The sequence below is a fragment of the Balaenoptera musculus genome, chromosome 19 (genome assembly GCF_009873245.2).
Source record: "Balaenoptera musculus isolate JJ_BM4_2016_0621 chromosome 19, mBalMus1.pri.v3, whole genome shotgun sequence".
In the NCBI taxonomy this organism is placed as follows: Eukaryota; Metazoa; Chordata; class Mammalia; order Artiodactyla; family Balaenopteridae; genus Balaenoptera; species Balaenoptera musculus.
The window spans coordinates 36,741,162-36,763,017 of record NC_045803.1 but is presented as its reverse complement, the minus strand read 5'-3'; the positions used below and the strand labels follow the sequence as shown (position 1 = coordinate 36,763,017).

At 41.6% G+C, this 21,856-nt stretch overlaps 1 protein-coding gene across 1 annotated transcript in view; it reads left to right on the top strand.

The window, feature by feature from the left end:
- Positions 1-396: 396 nt before the first annotated feature.
- CDH8 (cadherin 8) overlaps positions 397-21,856 on the top strand; it is a 366,357-nt gene continuing 344,897 nt past the window's right edge. The window contains exons 1-2 of the mRNA XM_036835108.1: positions 397-472; positions 14,734-15,184. Coding sequence (XP_036691003.1) covers positions 14,933-15,184 — 252 coding nt within the window. The 5' untranslated portion in view covers positions 397-472; positions 14,734-14,932. The remainder of the gene's footprint in view (positions 473-14,733; positions 15,185-21,856) is intronic.

Below are 21,856 nucleotides of genomic sequence, written 5' to 3'. Positions count from 1 at the left end.
GGGCGGGGAGGGGGCCCGCTTACATGAATTTCCAAGTGGTAGACCTGCCTCTTCGCTCTGCCCAATGAGATCCGTCAGGGGAGGCACCAGACTCACTTTTCCACATCACTTCACAGTTACATTTGGCAGGCAGGCGGGCTCGCACGCCGGAGCGCTCAGCCCAGAATTCGTGAATCTATTTGGAATCTCCCTGCTTCCTCGAAGCTCATCCCTGTCGCCGGTTTGTGCATGGACAGTAGCGTCCACCCAGCGAAGCCGCACTTTGGGCTACGGACACTCAGGGCCCGGCGCGCCCGCCCGGCGTCTCCGCACCAAGTCCCGAAGCTCCGAGAGGCATGAACGCGATCTGGAGGCGCCTGCCCAGCGCGCGGGGACCGCTCGGTGTTCACCGCCCTCGGGAGCCGACCTCGAGCCCCTCCAGCCATTTGTGAACCAAGAGGCTTGAAATTCGCCGGTGCGGAGCCCCGCAAGAGTAAGTGGTCCCCCTACGCCCCCTCGTTTTAATCCACGCCCCGAGGACCCAGAAGGGACCTTTTCTTTTAGGAATCCCCATGCCCCTTCCGACACCTTGCGTGCCTCCTTTCTCTCGGTTGGTGGATGCGGGTTCGCCGCCCGGGTGCGGAGCTGAGCTGTGTCTTCTTTCCCGCTATGAACAGATGATGGGATCACCTCAGGGTTTTGCCAGACGATTTTTTGCAACCTGCTCTGACAGTAGATTCTGTGGAGTAGTAGCAAGCGGGCTGTGTCCCTCCAGTTTTCCTGCCGGGCTCCCTCGCTGTCGCCTGGAGATTTCGCCGCCTCGCGACACAGGCAGGCGCTGCTGCAGCCGGGCGCCTTCACTGCGGGGTCCGTGCGGTGAATGGGAAGCACCCGCCGCCGGATGAGAGGCAGGTGCGAGCCCGAGCAGAAAGGAGGGGAAGGGGATCGGGGGTGCCCTCTGGCTGATTTGCTGCACCGCCCCACCCCCGAGGAGAGGGAGGGCGACCCCCGCGGTCGTGCGGGCCACGACTCAGCTGCGAGAGCCCCAGCGCGAGGCTTTCCCACAAGTGGCTCCTCCAGCCCGGGAGCGCGGTGCCCGCTGCAAACTTGCCGGGCTCCCCAGCCGCCCCGCGGCTCTGCGGACGCGGAGATGCTGCCCCGCATCCAGGCAGGACCCCCAAGCAGTGTGCTCCCCGAGCCCGCGACACTGCGCTCACAGAGGCCTCCTGAGCTGAGCCAGGGACTCCCTCAGACTCCCTCTCCCAGCGCCGGCAGAGCCCGGAGGGCGCTTTCTGACATCTCGCTCCTCCCCGTCCGCGAACCCTTGCGGGGCGGGCCGCGCCCCTCGCGGGACCCGAGGCAAAGCGGGCTCTTGCCTGGGTTCTGCCGGCGCGTAACAGGTTCATAAGGGACTTGCTCCCGTTCTCTCAGGCTCCAGTCAAGCCAGGGAGCCGGTGAAAACCTGCCTCCGCCAACGATGATGCCAACAGGTATCCATAATTTCCCGCGTCTTTTCCCTCCCCAAGACCAAAGCCTTCCCCATCCAATCTGGCAGAAACCTCAAAGTTTCGTTATCGTGGACCCTTCCGTGCAGGCATAGAGCCGGCTGCACGTCCAGGACTAGCCGTTTGCCTTACCGAGGCGAAATGGCAGCTGTTTGCTTGGGTTGCTAAATGTAAGATATCAAACAACATTAATTGTTTATTGTTGCAAACGCACATTAGTCGGTGATGGAAAATCAGGCTGGCAGCTGCTCACTTCAGCTCCAATTAAAGGATAGAGCTTATACTCAAGCAAGGGAGAAACGGTCTTTTCAACTTTACTACCCTTTCCTGAAGATTCCACAAGAGTTTCCTCTTTAAGGGGCATGATCCGACCATCCCTTAGCGCGCCAGAGCTGCTAATCAGATCAGCCGGCTCCTTTCTGTCACCGGCTTCACAGTATTTGTGTGCCGGGAATGGGAACGGGGACGCTGGAGAAGGCATAGGAGCACTGCCCTCTCGAATCGGTACCACAGCGAAGCAGATCGGAGGGATTAGGGACGGTTGGGGCCCTTAGAAAGCGCCTGCCCTCTTTACAGCAATCCTGACAGCCATCTCTATGGTTAACAACCCTCCCTTGGCTGTCACCTCTGGCTTCATTATGGGAGCTTTTCAACTGGAAAACTGTGTGTGGGAAAGAGATATTTATGTAAGATTCGAGAGTGGGATTTTCCATCCATTCAACCTGGCCGCTGTACCTCACTGCATGCAAAATGAGCCCTGTCGTTCATGGCAAACACAACTGAATTTTCTGCCTGGCTTTTGCTTTTCATCAGCTGTGTCCAGTTTTGCAGGGGTTTTATCTAGTGCGTGCGTGTGTATGTGTGTAAGAGAGAAAGAGAGAGAGATTCTTTTACTGACAGGTCTGATACCTTTAGGGGATGTTCTCTGAGGGTTACATTTTTTTTTTACTCCCTCAAAGGGAGTTCTCCATAATCATCATGTCCTGACATGTTTTTCCACTTCCCTGAGCTCTGTGGCTGAAAGAAATTCTAGGGCTATCCCTCTTATTAAATAGTAATACTAATAATAATATTCTGTAATTCTGCTTTAGCAGATTTGAAGCTCCCCGTCACATAGTCATTTCATGCTGGAGCAGTCGCAGGATTTTAAATTACCTTTGATATATATTTTTTCCTGGACTCTGAAGAGGGCTTGGAGTTGAGAAAATCTGTTCTGAAAACAGAGAAGAGCCTTCCCAGCAACTCAGGGGATTGCTTCATTCAGGGCTGTTCAGCAGCAGTTCATCTTCCTCATTCTGGTCCCCAGCCACCCAAATGGGCGTTAAGGTATCCTGTGACCATCACAAATAAGCCAGATATTTCAGAGACACTGAAATTTGTGCTGCAATGTTGTCATGTAAACTTTTTAATCATTCTCCCCTTCAACCTAGATCTTATATTTCCAGTTATTATTACTATTTAAAAATCAATTTTTCTGTCTTATAATCTATATCTCTTAAAACTCTCAAGACCCCAAATGGGTAGATCTCTCTACCCAAGACTCTTAATATATTTTGGCTGCATTTTTGGTGTCCAGGATACATTTCTTGAGCTCTTATGAATTTAGCTGAAGAACAATTTTATAGCAGCCCTGACTGGAATAGTGGCTCCATTTGCCTGCTCTACACAGATCAACTCGAAAGGGAAGGAAGTCTTTAACCTGAAAACTAACTTTATTTGGGCATCATGCAGAACCCTGGTCAAGACAGTATTCATCTAAAGCAGCCCCTTAGTTTAGCACCGAACACAGTTTAAGTAGCCAATGGCAGTATGCGCTAAGTAAAAAACAAATGAATAAAAAAACAACTAAACAACCTGTAAAACATGCTCCCCAGAATGTAATAGACCACTTGAGAAGGCATTTTGTAAACACTGTTACATAAATATACTCATGGTGCAACATTTCCTTGTAAACTCTGTATAGATTTAAAGTCTGATGCTCCTGGTTAGCAGGGAGCACCTGATTGTTGGAACAAAGCCAGAAAACTCCAAAGAAGGAGGGTATAGTGATTCTACTCAAGAAATTGTACCTCAGGGCTTTCCTTTCCAGGTTCCTTTCACTGTTTATTGGTGAGGAAAATGGAACAAGCACATACAGAAAAGTGAGAATCCACACTTCATCAACTGTTCAGAAGTAACCTTATCATTAGAAGTAAACTAATGCTTTAAAGAAAAAAATAATAACCTTCGTTATTTTTCTACTCAAGGTGGCACACCTTATGACTTAATCAACATTCCAATCTGAGCAAATTTTCCACGCACAATCAAAAGCTTTTCATGGGTAAAATGACATTCAGTTTGTATTGCCAACCATTCTTTCTTGCCCCATCAGCAAAGTTTTGTATTTGACAAATCAAGGAACAAACATAATCAGAATAGCCTTTAAATTATAGATGCAATCAGGCTTCCCTGGTGGCGCAGTGGTTGAGAATCTGCCTGCCAATGCAGGGGACACGGGTTTGAGCCCTGGTCTGGGAAGATCCCACATGCCATGGAACAACTGGGCCCGTGAGCCACAATTACTGAGCCTGCGCGTCTGGAGCCTGTGCTCCGCAACAAGAGAGGCCGCGATAGTGAGAGGCCCGCGCAGAAAAAAAAAATTATAGATGCAATCGAAGGTCCCAAGACTTTCTTTTGAAAATATTTTGCTCAATGGTGCTGTTGATAATTTTGTATTTCTTACAATGTTATTCAGAGAAGCAGGAAAAAATGCACTTTTCTCTTTGTTTTCAGCACTGTTGGCATTCACAGCTGAAATGGACTAACTTTGCTTTCTAGTTTAGGAAAAGGCTTCTAACTTTGGTGTATTGTACACCACCTACAGAGTGTAGAATTAAACCAAAGCTGATTCCTTTGCTCTATATTATGTGTTGTACACACACACATATGCATGCACACACACACGCACACACACCTCTTCTAGAAAACCTGAAAACGTCCCTAGATAACTAACTCATTTATTGGTTCAAGTAGGAGATTTGTATCATATTCCCTTTGCCATTTCATCAGATTTAGATTATTTGATTTGCCCTCCTGGCTTCTTGGATTTGTATATTGACTAGTCTTTTAAAGCAAATACATCTGTTTGTGGTGTGGGAAAATTTTTTCCAGAATCTCGTAAATGTATATTTGTGAAATAGAATAATATTTTGATGGTTCAAGGCCATCAGCTGATGTTGTGGGGCTTAATTAACCAAAGAGCTATTAGTCTGCTCTCATTTCATTGCCATAGAAAGTTGTTGATGATGTGATGTGTGCAATATATCTCTGCTGAACTGTTGGTTCTTGCCCCTGGAACCTGGCTTCAGATGTAACCAGGAGGAGAAAATTAGTTGAACCTGGCAACTTCAGAAGGTCAGAAAAGAAATAAGTTCAAGGGATGCCATTTAGCTGCTTCTCCCACATGTTGCTGTGAACGAAATCTCCATCACCTCTTCATGGCAAAGCACCGGGGCCAACACAGTTTCCTTTTTCTATCATGTCCTAAGCTTTTATTTCCTGAGTTTAAATGTCATGTGCTATTCCCTATCACAAATATCATCCTCCTTCTTGCTTTTAGAAGTCTTGCTTTTTTGTATAGTTCTATTAGTAGGTAGAAATATATAGCTGTGATTTTCTATATCTCTTTGGACAGCATCATAAAAGAATAACACTTGTGTTTAGAGCCTTCAAGCAGTTTCCTTCCCTACCCTCCTTGCTAAAGACTACTGCAAATGCTAGAATGGTGGTTGGTTGAGGGCAAAGCATAGTTAGTGCTCATTGATTTAATGCATTAATGACTAGCAAACACTATGCCTTTTTTTTTTCCTTTTCTAGTGTATTCTCAGTAAAGGGGAAGGAGGGATGCAATTATATCTAAAGTCCAATATTGTGACAATCTACCTCAATTTTCTCTACAGAAATTTCATAAATTGTCCCAAGTTTATTCTTAAACACAGCTTTTCCATATGATATGGACATATAAAAATGACCTAATTCAGCTTTGTAAAATTGAGAATGCCTCCAAGACTAAACTTGCATCAAGAATGCTATTAAACTCTATGTGATGCAAAGTTATATTTTATTGGGAAAAATGCTCTAATTATGGAAGTGTTGCATATATAAGTCAAGTGTCTGTACCTTTCCCTTGCAGAGAATGTATAAAAAAGTACCCGAGGAAGAGCTTACTTCTTCTTTCCTTCTTTTGCTCCCTCCCTCTCTCTCTTCTTTCTCTCTTTAATATATATTGTATTTGAACAGTTCATATCAACCTCATGTGAATTGCAAGTCCAAGTGTGTTAGAAGACTCCTCTGTATTGATTTTAATCAGCAGGATACCTGGCCCTCACAAATACACACAGGAAAAAAAAATAGGCTCTATGATAAGGTGCTCGGGGATGCATTTACTGATATTTTAAGCAAATGGAATGTGTTCCAAAGGAATATTAAATGGAATCTTCTTAATTCTTTCTATGTATATCATTAAGTGAAAATGTTATGCTATATTCATATTCTATTAGCAGTAAGCACCATATTTTCCATGCATTGTTTCTTTCTAGATGAATTCATGCATAAAATATAATTATTTGATTCCTGATGTGACCCAAGTAACATAAAATAAGTAGATGGGGGAATGATATAAATATCATAAGGGAATGTTTTTCTTTCTTATCTATGCAACCTCATCTCCAAAATTTAATGTAAAAATTACAAGGGCACATTTCATTCTTTATTAGTCCACTGCTGTTTCAGCTTAACAAACAGAATTTAACGTTTCTGTGTCCAAGTATTCCCATCTTTAAAATGGGGATGCTCAGAAATATGAAAAAAATTAATTCATACCTATTTTGATTAGAGTAGTAAAATATACGTGTCTTTGAATTTCACTAAAATATAGTAGCTGAAGATAGTATACTTATTTTAATATCTGTATAAGCAATTTGATTTTCAGGAACTATACATTCGGTGTGATATCTCAATATTATTTTTGTCAAATGATTGCTTGCTGTCTGTCTACCCATCCATCATCTGTGTCCATATGGAGTTCATGGTAACAGTGCCAGTGGGTGGTTTTTAAGCTATAAAGTCTTTGAAACATGAAAGAATGACAGTAAGGTGCACTTGTAAGGGTGGTTACTACAGAGTATAATCTAATTGGCAGAATCGTGACTTATTAGTCTGGGATACTTGGCTGCATTTTCAGTTTCAGTATTACAGACTCTGTAGCCCTGGTTATGTGATATATCTGATTTTAACCATTTCCACATTTCTTAAGCAAGAAAGAAGCGCTTCTAATTTTTAACCATCATCAGTAGTGCTAAAATTTCTTGAAATACATACAAAAATTTTGTTAAATATCTTTGGAAGAAGATACTACCTGAACCCAACCTCTAATTAGGGTTATCTTCTCTGAACTCCTGTCTGAGAAATGTTTAGATATCACTTTGTCCTCATCTTTGAATTAGTAGGGACTTCCCACGTAGACCGTTCTCATGAGAATTCACTAGATGATTATGACATGAAATGGAATTTTTCTTGTAGAAGAAAAGGCTTTTTCAATGAGTGATTACAATTTGATTGAAAGTGAGTAGTTCCGGTGTAGATGTGTAATGCTTGCATTTTGCCCTTTCAGGAGAAATGGTGATGGACAATGCCATGTCTCCTGTGGAAAAGAGAGACATGGTTGACCCCGGGGTGGGGGTAGGTTAAAAATACCATCCTTTTGTCCTACTATATAGCATCGGAACTATATTCAGTATCCTGTGATAAATCATAAAGGAAAAGAATATGAAAAAGAATATATATAGGTATAACTGAATCACTTTGCTGTACAGCAGAAATTAACACAACATTATAAGTCAACTATACTTCAATAAAATTTTTAAAAATACCGCCCTTTAGAGGCCTCATAAAACTATTTGAAGTCATTAAGCCTATGTTAGCTGTCGGTAGGAAAAGCTACTTGTAAAATGCCGTTTTATTTATATCCCACTTGGTTCATGCCTTTTTAAAAAAAAAAACAAACAAGAATTGGGAAAGTTATTTTATTTATTACCTGTTTACATAGATCACTGGAATTTTCCCCATCGATGTAATCCAGCAAGAAATTGACATAAAATAGTTTTTAAAAAAATCAGTCAAGATTCTCTGTTAAGCAGATGAAACATTCAATAAATTGTAGCTATCATAGCTACATTGACAAAGAGTTTTACAAGGCTTCTCTCATTTAATTTTTTTCACCATCCTTCAATTCAGTTTCCTCATCTGCCACAATTGAGATAAATGCACCCGGGTCACTTATCTTAGGAACGATAGGACTGCGATTCAGAGGACTTCTGTCTGACTCCAGAGTCAATGTTGTCAATCGCTGTGTCCCCACAGTTCAGCTGTATTACAGGATTCTCAAGACTAAGATTGATTCCTAGTGGTTACTCTGATTTAAAGGGGCATTGGTTTGAAATCTTGGAATTTCAGGCGGTGAAATTCAAAGCTGTACTTGCAGGACCAGGAAAGACTGAAGAAAGAGGCAGGCCACTCCAGATTGGTAGGTGGCAGTGTCAATAAGCAAGAGAACTTACACATGAGGCTTGTCTTGGGCAACCACAAGATCTCTGCACCTGCCCGCCAGAGTCTTAAAGTTTATTCATATAGAGGCATTCACGGGGTTCAGTCACATATACCGTCTAGATGGTCTCAGTAACGCATGACTCTCTCAAGGCTACATCTTTGAAGTGGCTCCTAGGGCAGGAACAGTGGGTGGGACGTGCATTCCAAGGACTGGGAGGGCTAAGGAGCCTTTGATTGCCTGGGTCCAGCGCATGGGTGAACCAGTGGTCACAACTTCTCCATGACCTCTTCCAGCGAAGGGCCAGCACAGATTGTTTTCACTCATTAGGTCTTTGACTATTAAATTTTGAGCAGGTGATTTAAAGGCAGCAAAGGATGTGGCTTTTAAGTGGAGAAGGAAGGATTTAGATTACGCTTGAGAAACGACTTCCTGGCACTACTATGTCTAATCGGCAAGGGAAGTGTGGAACTTAGATTCATCTTTGTGAGGTGATTTCAAGACAGTCCTGCCTGAAGAAGATCCAACAGGATAGATTCAGCGTCAACATCTTAACTAACCTTATAATTGTAAGAAAGTTTATTAAATAAAGTTCTGAGTCTATAAACACTAGAAAAGGGAACTTGACCTTCCTGTCTTTGTTACCCCATTCTGAAATGTCTATAGCAGGAAAGCTTCTATGTGAAAGACAAAGTTTTGACTCCATCTTGGGGAAGGATGAGGAGAGGGCATGTACCTACCTATTTATCTATCTATCTATCTATCTATCTATCTATCTATCTATCTATCTATCTATTTTTGCCATGGTAACCAGTAATTATACAACTAGAGGAAAACTAAAGCTTCCAGTAGAAAAACAATAGCTTGTCAATAACAGCAAAGACAGGATTTGGCAGGTATTATTCTGAGTGGCAAAACAAGCAAATGATACGCTTTTGGATAGAGAGACAGCTGGATAAGTGTATGATCTGATGCCAAAGAAAGACGTCCAGATATGCTGTGGTTGAGGGAAAGATAAATGTGTGTGTGTGTGTGTGTGTGTGTGTGTAAATAAGAAAAAAAAATCAAATTCTATCCTGCCAAGGGAATTTGGTCAGGGAATTCTGAAGGCTTTAGGAAAGGTGATTCTCTTGCATTATTTATATTTGGACACATGCAAGTATTGTTCCTCTCTAGTCCAGGGCTTGGCGTGAATTGCACTGGGCCACAGGCTGAACCACACACCCCGTGTTGCTGAAACACCACTTTGAATTCAGTGTGTATTTACCTGTTTTGAAGCAGCCTGCTAATGGCTGTAAATTCAAGGTCAGAAACATTTTTAATAGAAACTCTCTGGTCTTTTGTGTCATTTTTGCTTCCATGAAATATTGTGGCCACTAAGCCCAGTGGATAATAAAAGCGTAATTTCCTGTCAACCAAAATAATCTGCAGGATTGAATTCTAAAGTGTTGGTAAAAGCCCATTTTTATTTTAGGCTTCAGAGTGTGGCTCATCATTGGGAACTTCAATCCATGTTGTTTACCAAATTGATGGTGTAATAAATTTTTGCATAATGACTTAACATATCTGAAAATTGACTGAGTTCACCTTAAAAAAAAGTTGGGGTTAGTGGGGTCAGACCAGGCTGTAATTAAAACTATCTCTAAAACGTAAGTGTGAGTGAAAAGTTGGATTGTAAGTATCTTACGTAAGACAAGACATCTTCTGGGGGAATTCTAAAGAGTTACTTATTTGTAAGAATTCCAGAGAGACTGTAAAATCTCTTCATCTCATTTCCCAGGGTGTAAATCAATGCAGCAGCATTATAATCAAGTGGATTGCTTGGCCAGACGTACATACTGTGGTTAGAAAATCTAAAAATAAATTGATTTTTACAAACGTCGCTCAATTTCTTCTTCCTTGCATAGAGTTAAGCAGTTTGTGTATACAGCTACTCTTACAATGTTTATTAATTCTGATAACAGTAACATAACATTCGGTTGCATCTCAAGAATTCCTATAAAGCTATTCTGTCCTCATCAAAGAGGATAAATTACCTCTGCCCGTGGCAGAGGTGCCTGCATGTAAATAGTACAGTTCTAATTGTCACAGTAGAAACCCATTTCTCTCTGAGTAATAGACTTCGCTGAAGTGAAGGCCAAGTCTCAACACCCCCGATAGCATGCATGGGAACACTCCACTTATTGGAGCAGTTTTCCCAGTGTCCCATATGCAGTGGGTTAAGTATGTAAGTTATGACATCATGCAAAATCCCATGTATTCATACACTCCAGTGCTGGGTTTCCCGAAGTCTGATATATGTGTGTACCATGCTAGTAAGTAGTTCATGGGCATGGCATTAAATGACACTAAGGAGGAAGTGACTTTCTCACCACACCTTTGAATCTTTCAAGTCTTCATAAGCAGAAGGTCTGAGTTAGGAGGTGGTTTTATTCTCTGGAACTCCAAGCTTCTCAAACCATGGTCCTCTAATCAGTAACATCTGCATCACAAATGAGATTATTAGAAATGCAGAGTTGCAAGCCCCACCCTAGATTTACTGAATCAGAATCTGCATTTCAGAAAGATTTCCAGGATTTGTATGCACGTTAAAGTTTGAGAAGCACCCACCTAGGGGTGTTCTGGAGGTGACTCTTGGCTTAACCAGAGCTGATTGTTAAATTTTCTCAAACTGCCATACCTGGTTAGTGGTCACATTGAAAACTTGAAATTGGTCACGGTGGAAGTATTTCTATCATGGAAATCAAAAATCAGGGATTCTTTTTTCTTTTAGAGAGCCGCATGCTAAATATTTAACTGCACACCCTTGCCTCTAACTGTTGCTGGTCTTCCTTTTTAACAGAGAGATGACCTCGGGCTCTGACAGTATTTAGTTAAGTGAAAATTAAGCATTATTTAAAATACCAATCTCATTGTGCTCTAGTTTGCTATCTCGCATACCCTCTCCATGGGATGGCACTTATTTTTATTCCTCAAAGCTTTGGAAATCAAACATGCTCTTCTCTTCACGAAGAACTGGCAGAGGAGAGGGCACTGATTTGACTTGTACTCTGGAGACCATGATTAGGATGATTTGGTGGGTAGGGAGAAGATACCATGGCCATGGATTGGATGATGTGACAAGAAATGATTTACAGCTACCCTAGTTACTGATTCATTCACAAATCCTGGATTAGTGGTGGTTTCCTTCCTGTCCATTGATTGACTTAAATGTCCTTTTACACCTGCTGCTCCCCCTGCCATTGGGTAGTTCCTTCTCAACATTTAGATGACACTTCCTGCAGGAAGCCTTCTTTAAGGCAGTGAAGATGAGTGGCATACCTGTCTCTCTGTACTACCCTAACCCTTCTCAGACTAAATAAAATATTCTTAAGTATCCATTTCTTAGTCTTTACCCATTAGACTCTTAGCTTCCTGAACATAAGAACTCTGATCTGCTTGTGTTCCTAGCCTTAGTGCCTGACCCACAGTATATGCTTATCAAATATTTATGTAATAAGAGAAGGGATTGTGGTAAGAAAGAATTTTGAAGTTAGATTACCTAGATTCAAACAATGGTTTGCTCTTTACTGGAGGTGTTCTTTGGGCAAGTCATTTAATTATTCTGCACCTCAGTTTTGAGCAAAACAGTACAAGGCATAGTAAGCTTTATCTAACTGTAAGATACTGTGTTAATGGATACTGTTGGGGGCTATGCATATATTCCTTTATTAATACCTTCATTCTAACTAGTGAAGCTATGCTATTGTATCAAATTGTTTCAGGGTCTATCATTACTTTTTACCTGATTCTGGCGAGTTCAGGTAGGGCAGCAATTGTGTCACATTCCATCCTGAGTGGTTCGGTGGCATTCCATCCACGTGGTGGCTTCCATCAAGGAAGTGTCTGTTAGGAGTTTAAATTGGGATTAAATTTCTTTATCCCAGAATCATCAACAACAGAGCAGATGCCAGAGAATACTTGCAGAGTATTTGGCACAATTTAAAAATAACTGTCCATTCTAGCTTTTCTTTTTTTTATTTTTTTTATTTTTTTTATTTTATAGCTTTTCTTAATTACTTTACCAAGATTATCTTTTTTAATCTTCAAAATAAACCAGCTAGGTAGATATAATTCTAATTGTTGTTGTTGTTAATTGGCCCCCAATTATGCAACTGGTAAAGGTAGTTCTCTGACTGGAATTCAATGCCCACTCTGGCTGGTGTTAGAGAAAACTCTCACAACCATCTCACGGTTCTGTCTCTGTAGCACTCAGGCCATTCGAAGATGGTCTACATGGCTTCTGAACATTCAGATATGGCCCAGCATGGAGCAGGGTATGTTTGGAGAGAATAAGTCTCTTTTCCCTGAGAAGTGTTTAGGCAGAGCCTCTATGAATAGAATGACTATCACCTTCTATCCAGTATGGTCCAGCCCTTCTCGCACCAGCATCACCCTCATCCTCCCACATCCCACCTTCAGGAAGGTTTTTGACTAACTTTGTGTGACTCTCGTACCTTGACTACCCTTCCTGAGGAGGTCACACAGCTTAACTCTTTGCTCCTTCATTTGACTTTTTTAACCAAAGGGTTGGTGTCAGGACCATCCTCCCAGTCTGGCTCAGGAAAACCACAAGCACCGCAGCTTACTGAGTGCTTCCCATGTTCTGGCTGCTTCACATGAGTCTTGTTTGTGAATCACCCTACTGCCTGGAAAGTAGGAATTATTATTATTGCCATTTTGCAGAAAAGAAATGCAAATTCTCAGAGAACTTAAGTAGTTCGTGCATTATTACAGAGACAGCATGTGGGGTGAGCTGGGATTCAAGCCCAGGCTTTTCTGCCTGTAAAACAGAGAGTCTGCCAAATAACGTGACAGTCCTGTATCACCGTCCCTGCTCCATGTCTAGGAGAGCATGGCATGTGATGGTTGTGCTATACATGCTGTTTAAGTATTTAACTATTAACGTTGTTTAAGTGGATTGGCAATTCAGAACGATATTAATATTTCACGATTTCTTATCAAGACGTTTCGACTTTTGTTTTCAATTTGAAGCCTGCAAAGTTCTGCCTTCACACTGGGATGAGAGAAGGCCTTACTGTGAAATCTGCTTTTTATTTCCCTGCATGTACTGCAATTCTAGGGAAAGTTGGGACGTTGTTCTGGACTCTGTTTGCTCTGAGTTGGTTCCCTATGGAAAGCTTTTCTTCCCTTTAGTTTCCAGAACAACTGCTGCTTGCAGTGACTCCCCTATGCACTTACCAGGGTGGGGCCTCTTTTGAGGTACGGAGAGAGTCCCAGTGATTGAGCTGAGCCCAGGCAAAGAGTGACAAGCAGGGCGACTCCACTGACCATCTTGTTAGATCAGATCCTTCCTGTCTTTACAGCAGAATCTGGGTCTGCCCTTTTCAGCTAGCTTCACTAAGACCACCCACTAGCCCTGCCAATGTAATGACGTTCTTGCTTTCCCATTCTGAGCCAGAATGGAACCAGGGACCTAGAGGGGGAAAGGTTCCCTACCCCATTATGAATTCCCTGAGCCAAACTGTTCCCCGTAGTGTACTGAGGAATTATTTTCCCATTTAATCTAATTCAGCAAGGCTTATCTCTGGGATATGCAGTGAACATTATTTCTTTAAAAATAATTTTTTTGAGAGGGAAGAAACACGTTTTGCCATGCTGAAGGTAAGCAAAAAAATGTATTTGACACCTCAGATAATGGGGATTTTTTTTTTTTTTGGTCCATCCCTTTCTGAGTCTCTTCAATTGAAAATTGTATTTTTACCATATTTCATTCCCAAAGGAGCTTTTCATAATTTAAATCTCCTGTTCAACTGTACAGTTGGAATGAGAGCCTTGACACTGTCCTGATTATAACATACATGCTGGACATTACAGAATTTCTCTCCGGGAGCATTCTAATTTTATTCACTCTTTATTAGCATCCTGGCAGAGAGTTGCATTCTGCACCCTGAACTGGACAATCCCTTCTGATGGGTTGCGGCAGCTACGACTGTGAAAATTGGGGTTATTTCCCTTCCTGTTCTCATTTGTAATTTTTTAAAAAAATTTACCCATTAAAGGCTAGTTTATTCACATAGTTCAGCCTAAAGTGAACTAGAACTTATTTTTAAACTGGGGGGGTGGAGAGGGGGCAGGGGAAGAGAAGGAAGGAAGGAAGGAAAGAAGGAAGGGAGAGAGGGAGGGAGGAAGGAAGAAAGAGAGGAAGAAATGAAGGAAGGGGGAAGGAAGGAAGGAGGAAGGAGGCTTGCAATCTCTACAAGAATACAGGAAAGTATTGGCAACACCCAAACTTGCATTACAACCAAAACGACTATAAGAAAAGAGAGAGTGGGAGTAATGGAGAGAGAAAAGGAAGCGAGGCAAGAAAGAGGAAAGGAAGGAAGAAAGGGAGGGAGGAAGGAAAGAAGCAAGGAGGGAAAAGAGAACTTGAAGCGGTTTTTGATAAGTAACATAGATACAAAAATTAATACGAAAATTTAAATAAAGCTCACAATATAAAAAGAACTGTTAGCTTATTTGTTCTAATTCTTCAGGTCCACTTTCTTGACTCAAGGGTTTGGGAAATGCCTACTCTTGTTCATGTACATGCTTTTGAAAACCAGTGATTTTGTTTTAAAACCTGTTGCAGTGGACCTTTATCTTTCTTCCTCCTTGTTTTTGCAGGAGATTTCAATGAGAAGGAAAGCCAATGGATCGTGGTCTTAGAAAAGCTGCTTAGATGATGTCTGTTTCCTGTGCTGTAAACACGTGGCAGAGCTGTGAGTAAATGCTCGGCACTGCATGATGAATTGGATGGCTGCAGACCAGAGGCAAACAAAATAATTGTCTCATTTTCGTGGTGATTTGCTTAACTGGGGGGACCATGCCAGAACGGCTAGCGGAAATGCTGTTGGATCTCTGGACTCCATTAATAATATTATGGATTACTCTTCCCCCTTGCATTTACACGGCTCCGATGAATCAGTCTCCAGTTTTAATGAGTGGATCCCCTTTGGAACTAAACAGGCTGAATGAAGAACAGCGGATTTTGAACCGTTCCAAGAGAGGCTGGGTTTGGAATCAAATGTTCGTCCTGGAAGAGTTTTCTGGACCTGAACCGATCCTTGTTGGCCGGGTAAGCTTCGTTTTTAAGGTCCCAATTTCGGGATCTGTTCCTGATCCCTAGACCTTTAACATTAGGCTTGTCACAGTTGTTGCCACACTTAGCTGTAAGTACTTTAGGCCAGATTGTTAGTTAGTTTACCTCTTGGTTTCTTTAGGAATATGAATAATCCCATGGTAACAGATTTAAATGTAAACTAACTGCTCTTCTCTGGAAATCTCTTCCTCCCTATCTCTCCCACCCTCCCCATCTATTATATCATAGCTTTAATAACACTTGTGTAATACATACACAAATAAGCTTTTTCGTTCTCATTTCACACAAGAAATCTGCATGCCAAACCTTTCCTGTAACTTATAGCGCTTGGAAGAGTTATGCATTTTTGCTCAGTTTGAATTTCTACCACCTGGATTCCTAAGATGTTATTTTGCTCCATTTTAGTTTGAGGCCATGTATCTCCAATTGCAGGTAGATTTTTCTCCTTTTTATGTTTCTTTTTGTTGTTTGTTGGTTGGTTCAGTTATTAACCTAGGACGGGGAAAGGGGAATTCTCGGAGTGGGTGCTTAGCAGTGCTTTGTACTTACTGTAACTCAGTAAATTTTGCAATAGGAAACTGTTGCATTCATTGTCAGATGGAATCAAATGTATAGAATCAAAATTTTAGCTTAGTGGTGTGCGTGTGTGGTGTATGTGTGTGCGCGTGCGTGCACGTGCATATATGTGTTAGACTGGATTTACATTTGTTTTGTTGCTGTTGGCAGGTTAGACAAATGTTCCTTGGGTGGATAAGGGCTGCCTGCTTTTCAGAGCTTCACTGTGGGTTATTGAAGACTGTACATGTTTATTCCTCAGAATCGCTTATAAGCTTCTGTTAATTTTAACACTCACCATCATCATAGGTAGAATTCCAATTACGAGCCTGCCAAGGACTGATTTTTCCTGATAAGTCGGATTCAGAAGTGAATCATGCCAATATTATGCATTTCCCAAATGCAGTGATTTAAAAAAAGAATTAAAATTGATCTTCAAGACTTGAGTTAACACTTTGTGCCTCGCTAGGAACTTCTGATTCCATTCCTGCTTCTACCTCATTGTCCTGCAACGCAGATTGAGCCTCCCCAAGGATTATGCTTTTTCATTTCATGTAGTTCTACTTGGACAAGGGAAATCTGGATGAGGTGGTGTCATGAATCATTCAAAGAATATTTATTGAGCCAAATACCTTTTTAGGCATATGGGGGTATATTAATGAACAAAACAATGATCCCTGCCTTCAGGCAATTCACATTCTGGTCAATACTGTTTTGTATTGAGCACTATCGTAGCAACACTTTGTAGGCACAGTCCTGTTTGATTTTAGCAACAGCTCCGTCTGCCTCGCTCTTTATATGTATATGTATATGTGTATATGTACATATATACAGACAATACGTGTATAAAACAGGTCTACATTCCTTTCTTTGTAAGTCCAAAATACAAAAAAGTATTTTTTTATATGCTTGATACACACTCAGGTAGCAGAACTGACTGGAGGCTATAGTCATAGTGCGTCCCATTACTGTGACTGTTCATATATTTCCCAGCAGAAATGTTAATGTGTTTGATTACAGAGTGCTGCCCCAGACTCTGCTGAAGGTTTTGTTTACTATACAGTTTATCTACCTTAATACATTTCTAAATGTGAAAAACTTCTCAGTTCCAAAACATCTGACCCAGCGTGTTTTGAATAGGGGCTCTTGACCACATTATCTTTTGTTGTTGTTGTTAAGTGCAAAAATTGAGACTTAGGTGGATTAATAAAGTAAACCAAGATCGTAGAGCTAGTAAATGATCTGAATCTGAATCAGGTTGGGGATTCCCAAGGCCATAATTTTATCCACTGTATCCTATTACATCTTAGTGACTAGTTACCATGTATTTAAACTATGATTTGCTCTTAAGAATTATTGAGTATAAAATGCAGAGTTCTTAAATTCCTACGTTCTGGATACTCAAAACTTCTTTAGCCAGCCCTAAGGCAAGGCGTTTTCATACCATATGAAATTCTGGGTATACGGTACATGCACACATATATAATTGATGGATATTTTCTCCCTGTTTCTATTAGTGAACTCTGTGGAGGTCTATCACACTGATGGTATCTTGTGTAATATAAGCAAACTTGCTATCCCCAGAAGAACTTTCCATTTTTATCTGACGATAAAAAGTAATTAAATTGGGGTTTGTTTTAGACTCAGGCTCTAATGACTAATTTTACCTCCATTCTTTAAACGTAGCAACAGAGAGAGAGGCAAACAAGGTGGCATTTACCATCCTTTTTTGACTTCCTAATACTTGAGCAATCCATGCTTCTTTGAACGACAGAAGTGTTGCTGGGGAGCCTAGGATTCTGAGACGGCCCAGGTGGTTCTGATCCTTGATGGCTGCTCTTCACATGGCCAATCCCCAAACGACTGTCAAATCTGAGTTAAGCTTACTTCTGAAGAACTTCCTCTGCAAACATTTCCAATCATATATATTTCCCCTTAAAGAAAATTGCTCCTGAATTATTACAGCTTGGCCTTTGAGGATCTTGGGTTGTAGCAAAGCCCAAAATGCATTTCGGGTGACTGCTGCTGATTATGAGTCAGGCTGAGTGTGGGGAAGATCCGTATCAGGGTGCCCACGGGTGCTTTGCAATGTTTTATCTGTGTGCACGCTCTTCCACATCTGACTCTCAACCACTTCATCGCTGAGCTTCTCCCCAGGAACTGGCTGAGAAGCATTAGTTACTTGTGAGCATACCTGCTCTTTAAAAGGCCCTCCTGCGAGTCACCGTGGTGGGAGCCTCGGGCCTGGCAGACTGAGTTCAAGCTCAAGGGCAGAGCCAGTTTTTAAGTGATTGGCTCTTCAGAGCTTCACATATACCCTTATATCCTTCGTTGTCTGTTTTTACTATATTGGTAGGCAGCTAGATGCAGAGAAAGAACTAAGCCTTAGAGATGGACTCTGCAGAGGTTTGAATATTGGCTTTGCCACTTCCTGGATGTTTACCCTGGGAAAGTAACTAAAGCTCTTCAAGGGGTATCCAAATAAGATGAACACAAGTAGATAAGAATAATTTATGCACAGTGCCTGCACGTAGCAATTGTAGTCATGATTGTAGTCTTAATTGTGTGTGTGTGTGCGTGTGTGTGTGTGTGTGTGTGTGTGTGTGTAGTTGGAGTGATGGACAAACTGACAACTACATCACTAGGTGAGCACAGGACTCTGGGAGCCTAAAGAGGGGCCCTTTCAATTAGCCCAGGTTGCTTAGGATGGAGGTGATGTTTGATATTTCCATGTGTCTTGAAGGGTAACTGTCACTCAGCTTGATGGCGTGGGGTGGAGTGGGAAGTTACGTGCCCCTGCTGGATAGATTTCGGCTTATGCAACGTCATGGCGATAGGGTGGGATGACTGAGGGTCCCCTTGATCAGAAGCAGCATAAGCCTGTATGTTTCTCAGTGAATTAAGATGAAGTTGAAATCTGTATTCTTACAGAGCCTTCTCTGCCCATTCTGTCTAAAATATAAACGGCCCATCTCTGATATTTCATACCCTTTGACTATGCTTTATTTTTTCTCCTTCCTGATGATCACTGTCTCACACACTCCATACTTTATCATGTTTATGATTTGTCTCCTACTAGAATGTAAGTTCTACAAAGAAAAGGATTTTGTCTCCTTTGTTCTTCACTGAATATCCCCAGAACCTAGAACACTGCCTGCATATAGGGAGAGCTCATAAATATTTTGCATGAATAAGTGAATGAATAATTCACCTAAATAATGGAGGAATTTATAAAATAAGATAAACCCAATCCGCTTTAATACAAATAGCATTTTTCAGCCAAAGGGGCAATACATTGCTGTCATGTTCTCCTTTTCAGTTGTTTATTTTAGAGACCTGCTGGGTAGTTTAAACATTGTTTCTATGTATTGATTTTAAAAGTCCTTCTTTGAGGTAGTAATAGTGATAAATTAATTTGTTAAAACAAGTCTCCTTATGAAGGCTGCAGAGTCTTCTCTCTGGAGGCTGTCCCCCTTACTAGTGGTATGAAGCAATTCAGGCTGGGGATTCCATTATCTTCCAATTCTTCTGCAAACTTATATTTGTGCTTATGTCACAAACTAGACCAAAAATCTTTCTGAATTCTTGAAAAACAAATGGCAGCTAAACAGACTCCACTCCTGGCTCCAGCTCTGTGTGGTACAAGGTGGTCTGGAGCCTGTCGTGTACACACATGAATATTTAGATTTCTGCATTGCCCAGGACCTCCTGTGTTGACTTTCTCTGCCAATTCTGGAAGAGAATAAGGTGGTACATGGGACCTTTCACCCTATGTTCTTATTTGTCTGGTTTTGAAAAGGAAGAGAAGGAAAACCCATGGTGCTTTTCATAAGTCTTGTAACCGAGACAAAAATGTCCTTGGGATGAAATGTGCATGGGTTCTTTAAGGCTGGCATCTTGATGCCATCTTGAGAGCCCTTGGCTGTGAGTCAGGAGGGTGATCGATCAAGTCATTACACAAATATTTATTGGGCACCTACTATCTCCTAAGTGTTGTTACCAGTGGATTCTCAGTTCTGAGCAAACACAGATCCATGCCCTCTGTCATAATGGGCTACTAGGGGGAGACAGATGTTAAGAAAATAATCATAATGTGACATATGCCATGTTAAAACTGAGATAAGTACTCTGAAGTGAAGGAACATGGGTCTATGGAAGCACATATAGAGGAAACTGGTCTATTTGGTGGGATGATGGAATCTTCCCTAAAGGAATCACCTGTGAGCTGAGATGCCAAAACAATGAACTAAGGTGCAGGGTTGAAAAAAGACAGCATTCCCACAGAGGACATAGCATATGCACAAGACTATTAAGGAGCTGAGAGAGGGTCAGAGTAACTGGGAGACAGAGAACTAGGGTTGAGATCTTTTGAATCAGGTAGAAAGATGGGCAAGGGTCTCTTGGAGATCTGGCTTCTGTCTTTTTTCCCCTCTGCTATAAAGGAACTGGAACAGAAAGTCACACGTCTCTCGGGCGCAGTTTCCTCACTTGTAATTGTATAGTGGATTATGGAATTATATTTAAGATACAGATCCCTGTGGAACAGGAAAAGAAAGCAATATAAAAAAGAAAAAATGTGTGCAACCTCTATCTACCCAAGTTCCTTTAGCTCTTGTTCTGTGCTTCTGTGATCCTCTGTTCCTCAGACTGCTTTATTTTGGGAAAAAACGGTTTGCTTTCCAGGTGGTCAGAGTTCTATCCTAAATCCTCTTTCTTACATAAACTCCTCTGCTCTCTTTCCTCCCTTTTCCCCTCCTACCTGGATTTCTGAGCAGTTCCTTATTTGGATATAACTCTCACTGGTGATGCCACATCTATTTATAATTCTCTCCCTCCAAGGTACTGACTCATTTTCTCTCTTTAAATTTGACCTTCTAACCTTCCCTCTTCCCCGTAACTTGGAAATCATTTGGGTGGTGCTTAGTATGAAGGACACGGGGTGCCAAATAATTACACTATATTACAGTTTACGGTGTCAGCGGCTGGTGAGAAAATTGCACTTGACATGCCATTATTTTTGCTGGTTGTTTGCATGTTAAGAGCACTGGGCTACGCAGCCACAGCCAAATTGTATCTTTGGCCTTGCGAGAACAATTCACTGTCAGTTTCGTGAAGCTTCTGCCTACTCAGACAGAGACTTGTGCACCAATAATTTGGCAGGAATGCAAGTCAGCATCGCACGTCTCAATCTGACCAAACAACAAGGGTTGTCTGCCTTTTGCCCAGTGTCCCAACTTAGAAATAACAAGCATCCCAGAGCTGTTGGAAGTCTTTTGATGCTGATATAAAAAAAAATGGAATAGTATTAGTCATGTATGTTAGCAGAAACCCTCAACACACACACACACACACACACACATGCACACACACACATACACACGTACACACAGTCTATTAGCTGACTTTGTACATGAGTAAAATCCCAAGACATCTCCTAATTCTTTCTCTTGGTAGCCCCCAGACTCTCACTCTGTTTCTTTTCACCTCTGCTACAAAGGTAGATGGAGGGGAAAGTCACACAGCCTCTCGGGCACAGCCAAACTGTATCTTTGTTCCTTACCAAGGGGCCAAGTGAGAGTGTGTATAATCTGCTTATCTCTGTAGATGCCTTGAAAAGTAAATTCATGCAGACTTACAAGAAGAGTCTTGTACATTTTGTCGGTCCTCTTGAAGAGTCATCTCATTGAGGCAGATACTTTTCCCACTTGAAGCAAAGTGCTAGTAGTTATATGTTTGTGGGTGAAAAAGCCAGATTATGTCACCCTATTTTATGAATAAATAGCACCAAGGTATTCAATGTGGAAAAGAAAGAAAGCAGAGAATTGATTCCTATCACAAATACGAAGCCAAAGCTCAGAGGGAAGAATTGGGCAAATATAAAGGCTGCACAACTGGGAAAGCTTTCCATGCATCACATAGCAGAATAGTATGAATCATCCAAAAATGGTTAAAATTTAGAACATGGGAACATGATTGCAACTGAATAAATATCAGAAGCAAGATATAAAATGTGTATAGAATATAATTTAAAAATGCATATGTGGATATGAACAGAGTACCTGGCATGTATCTATTACGATATGTATGTGTACA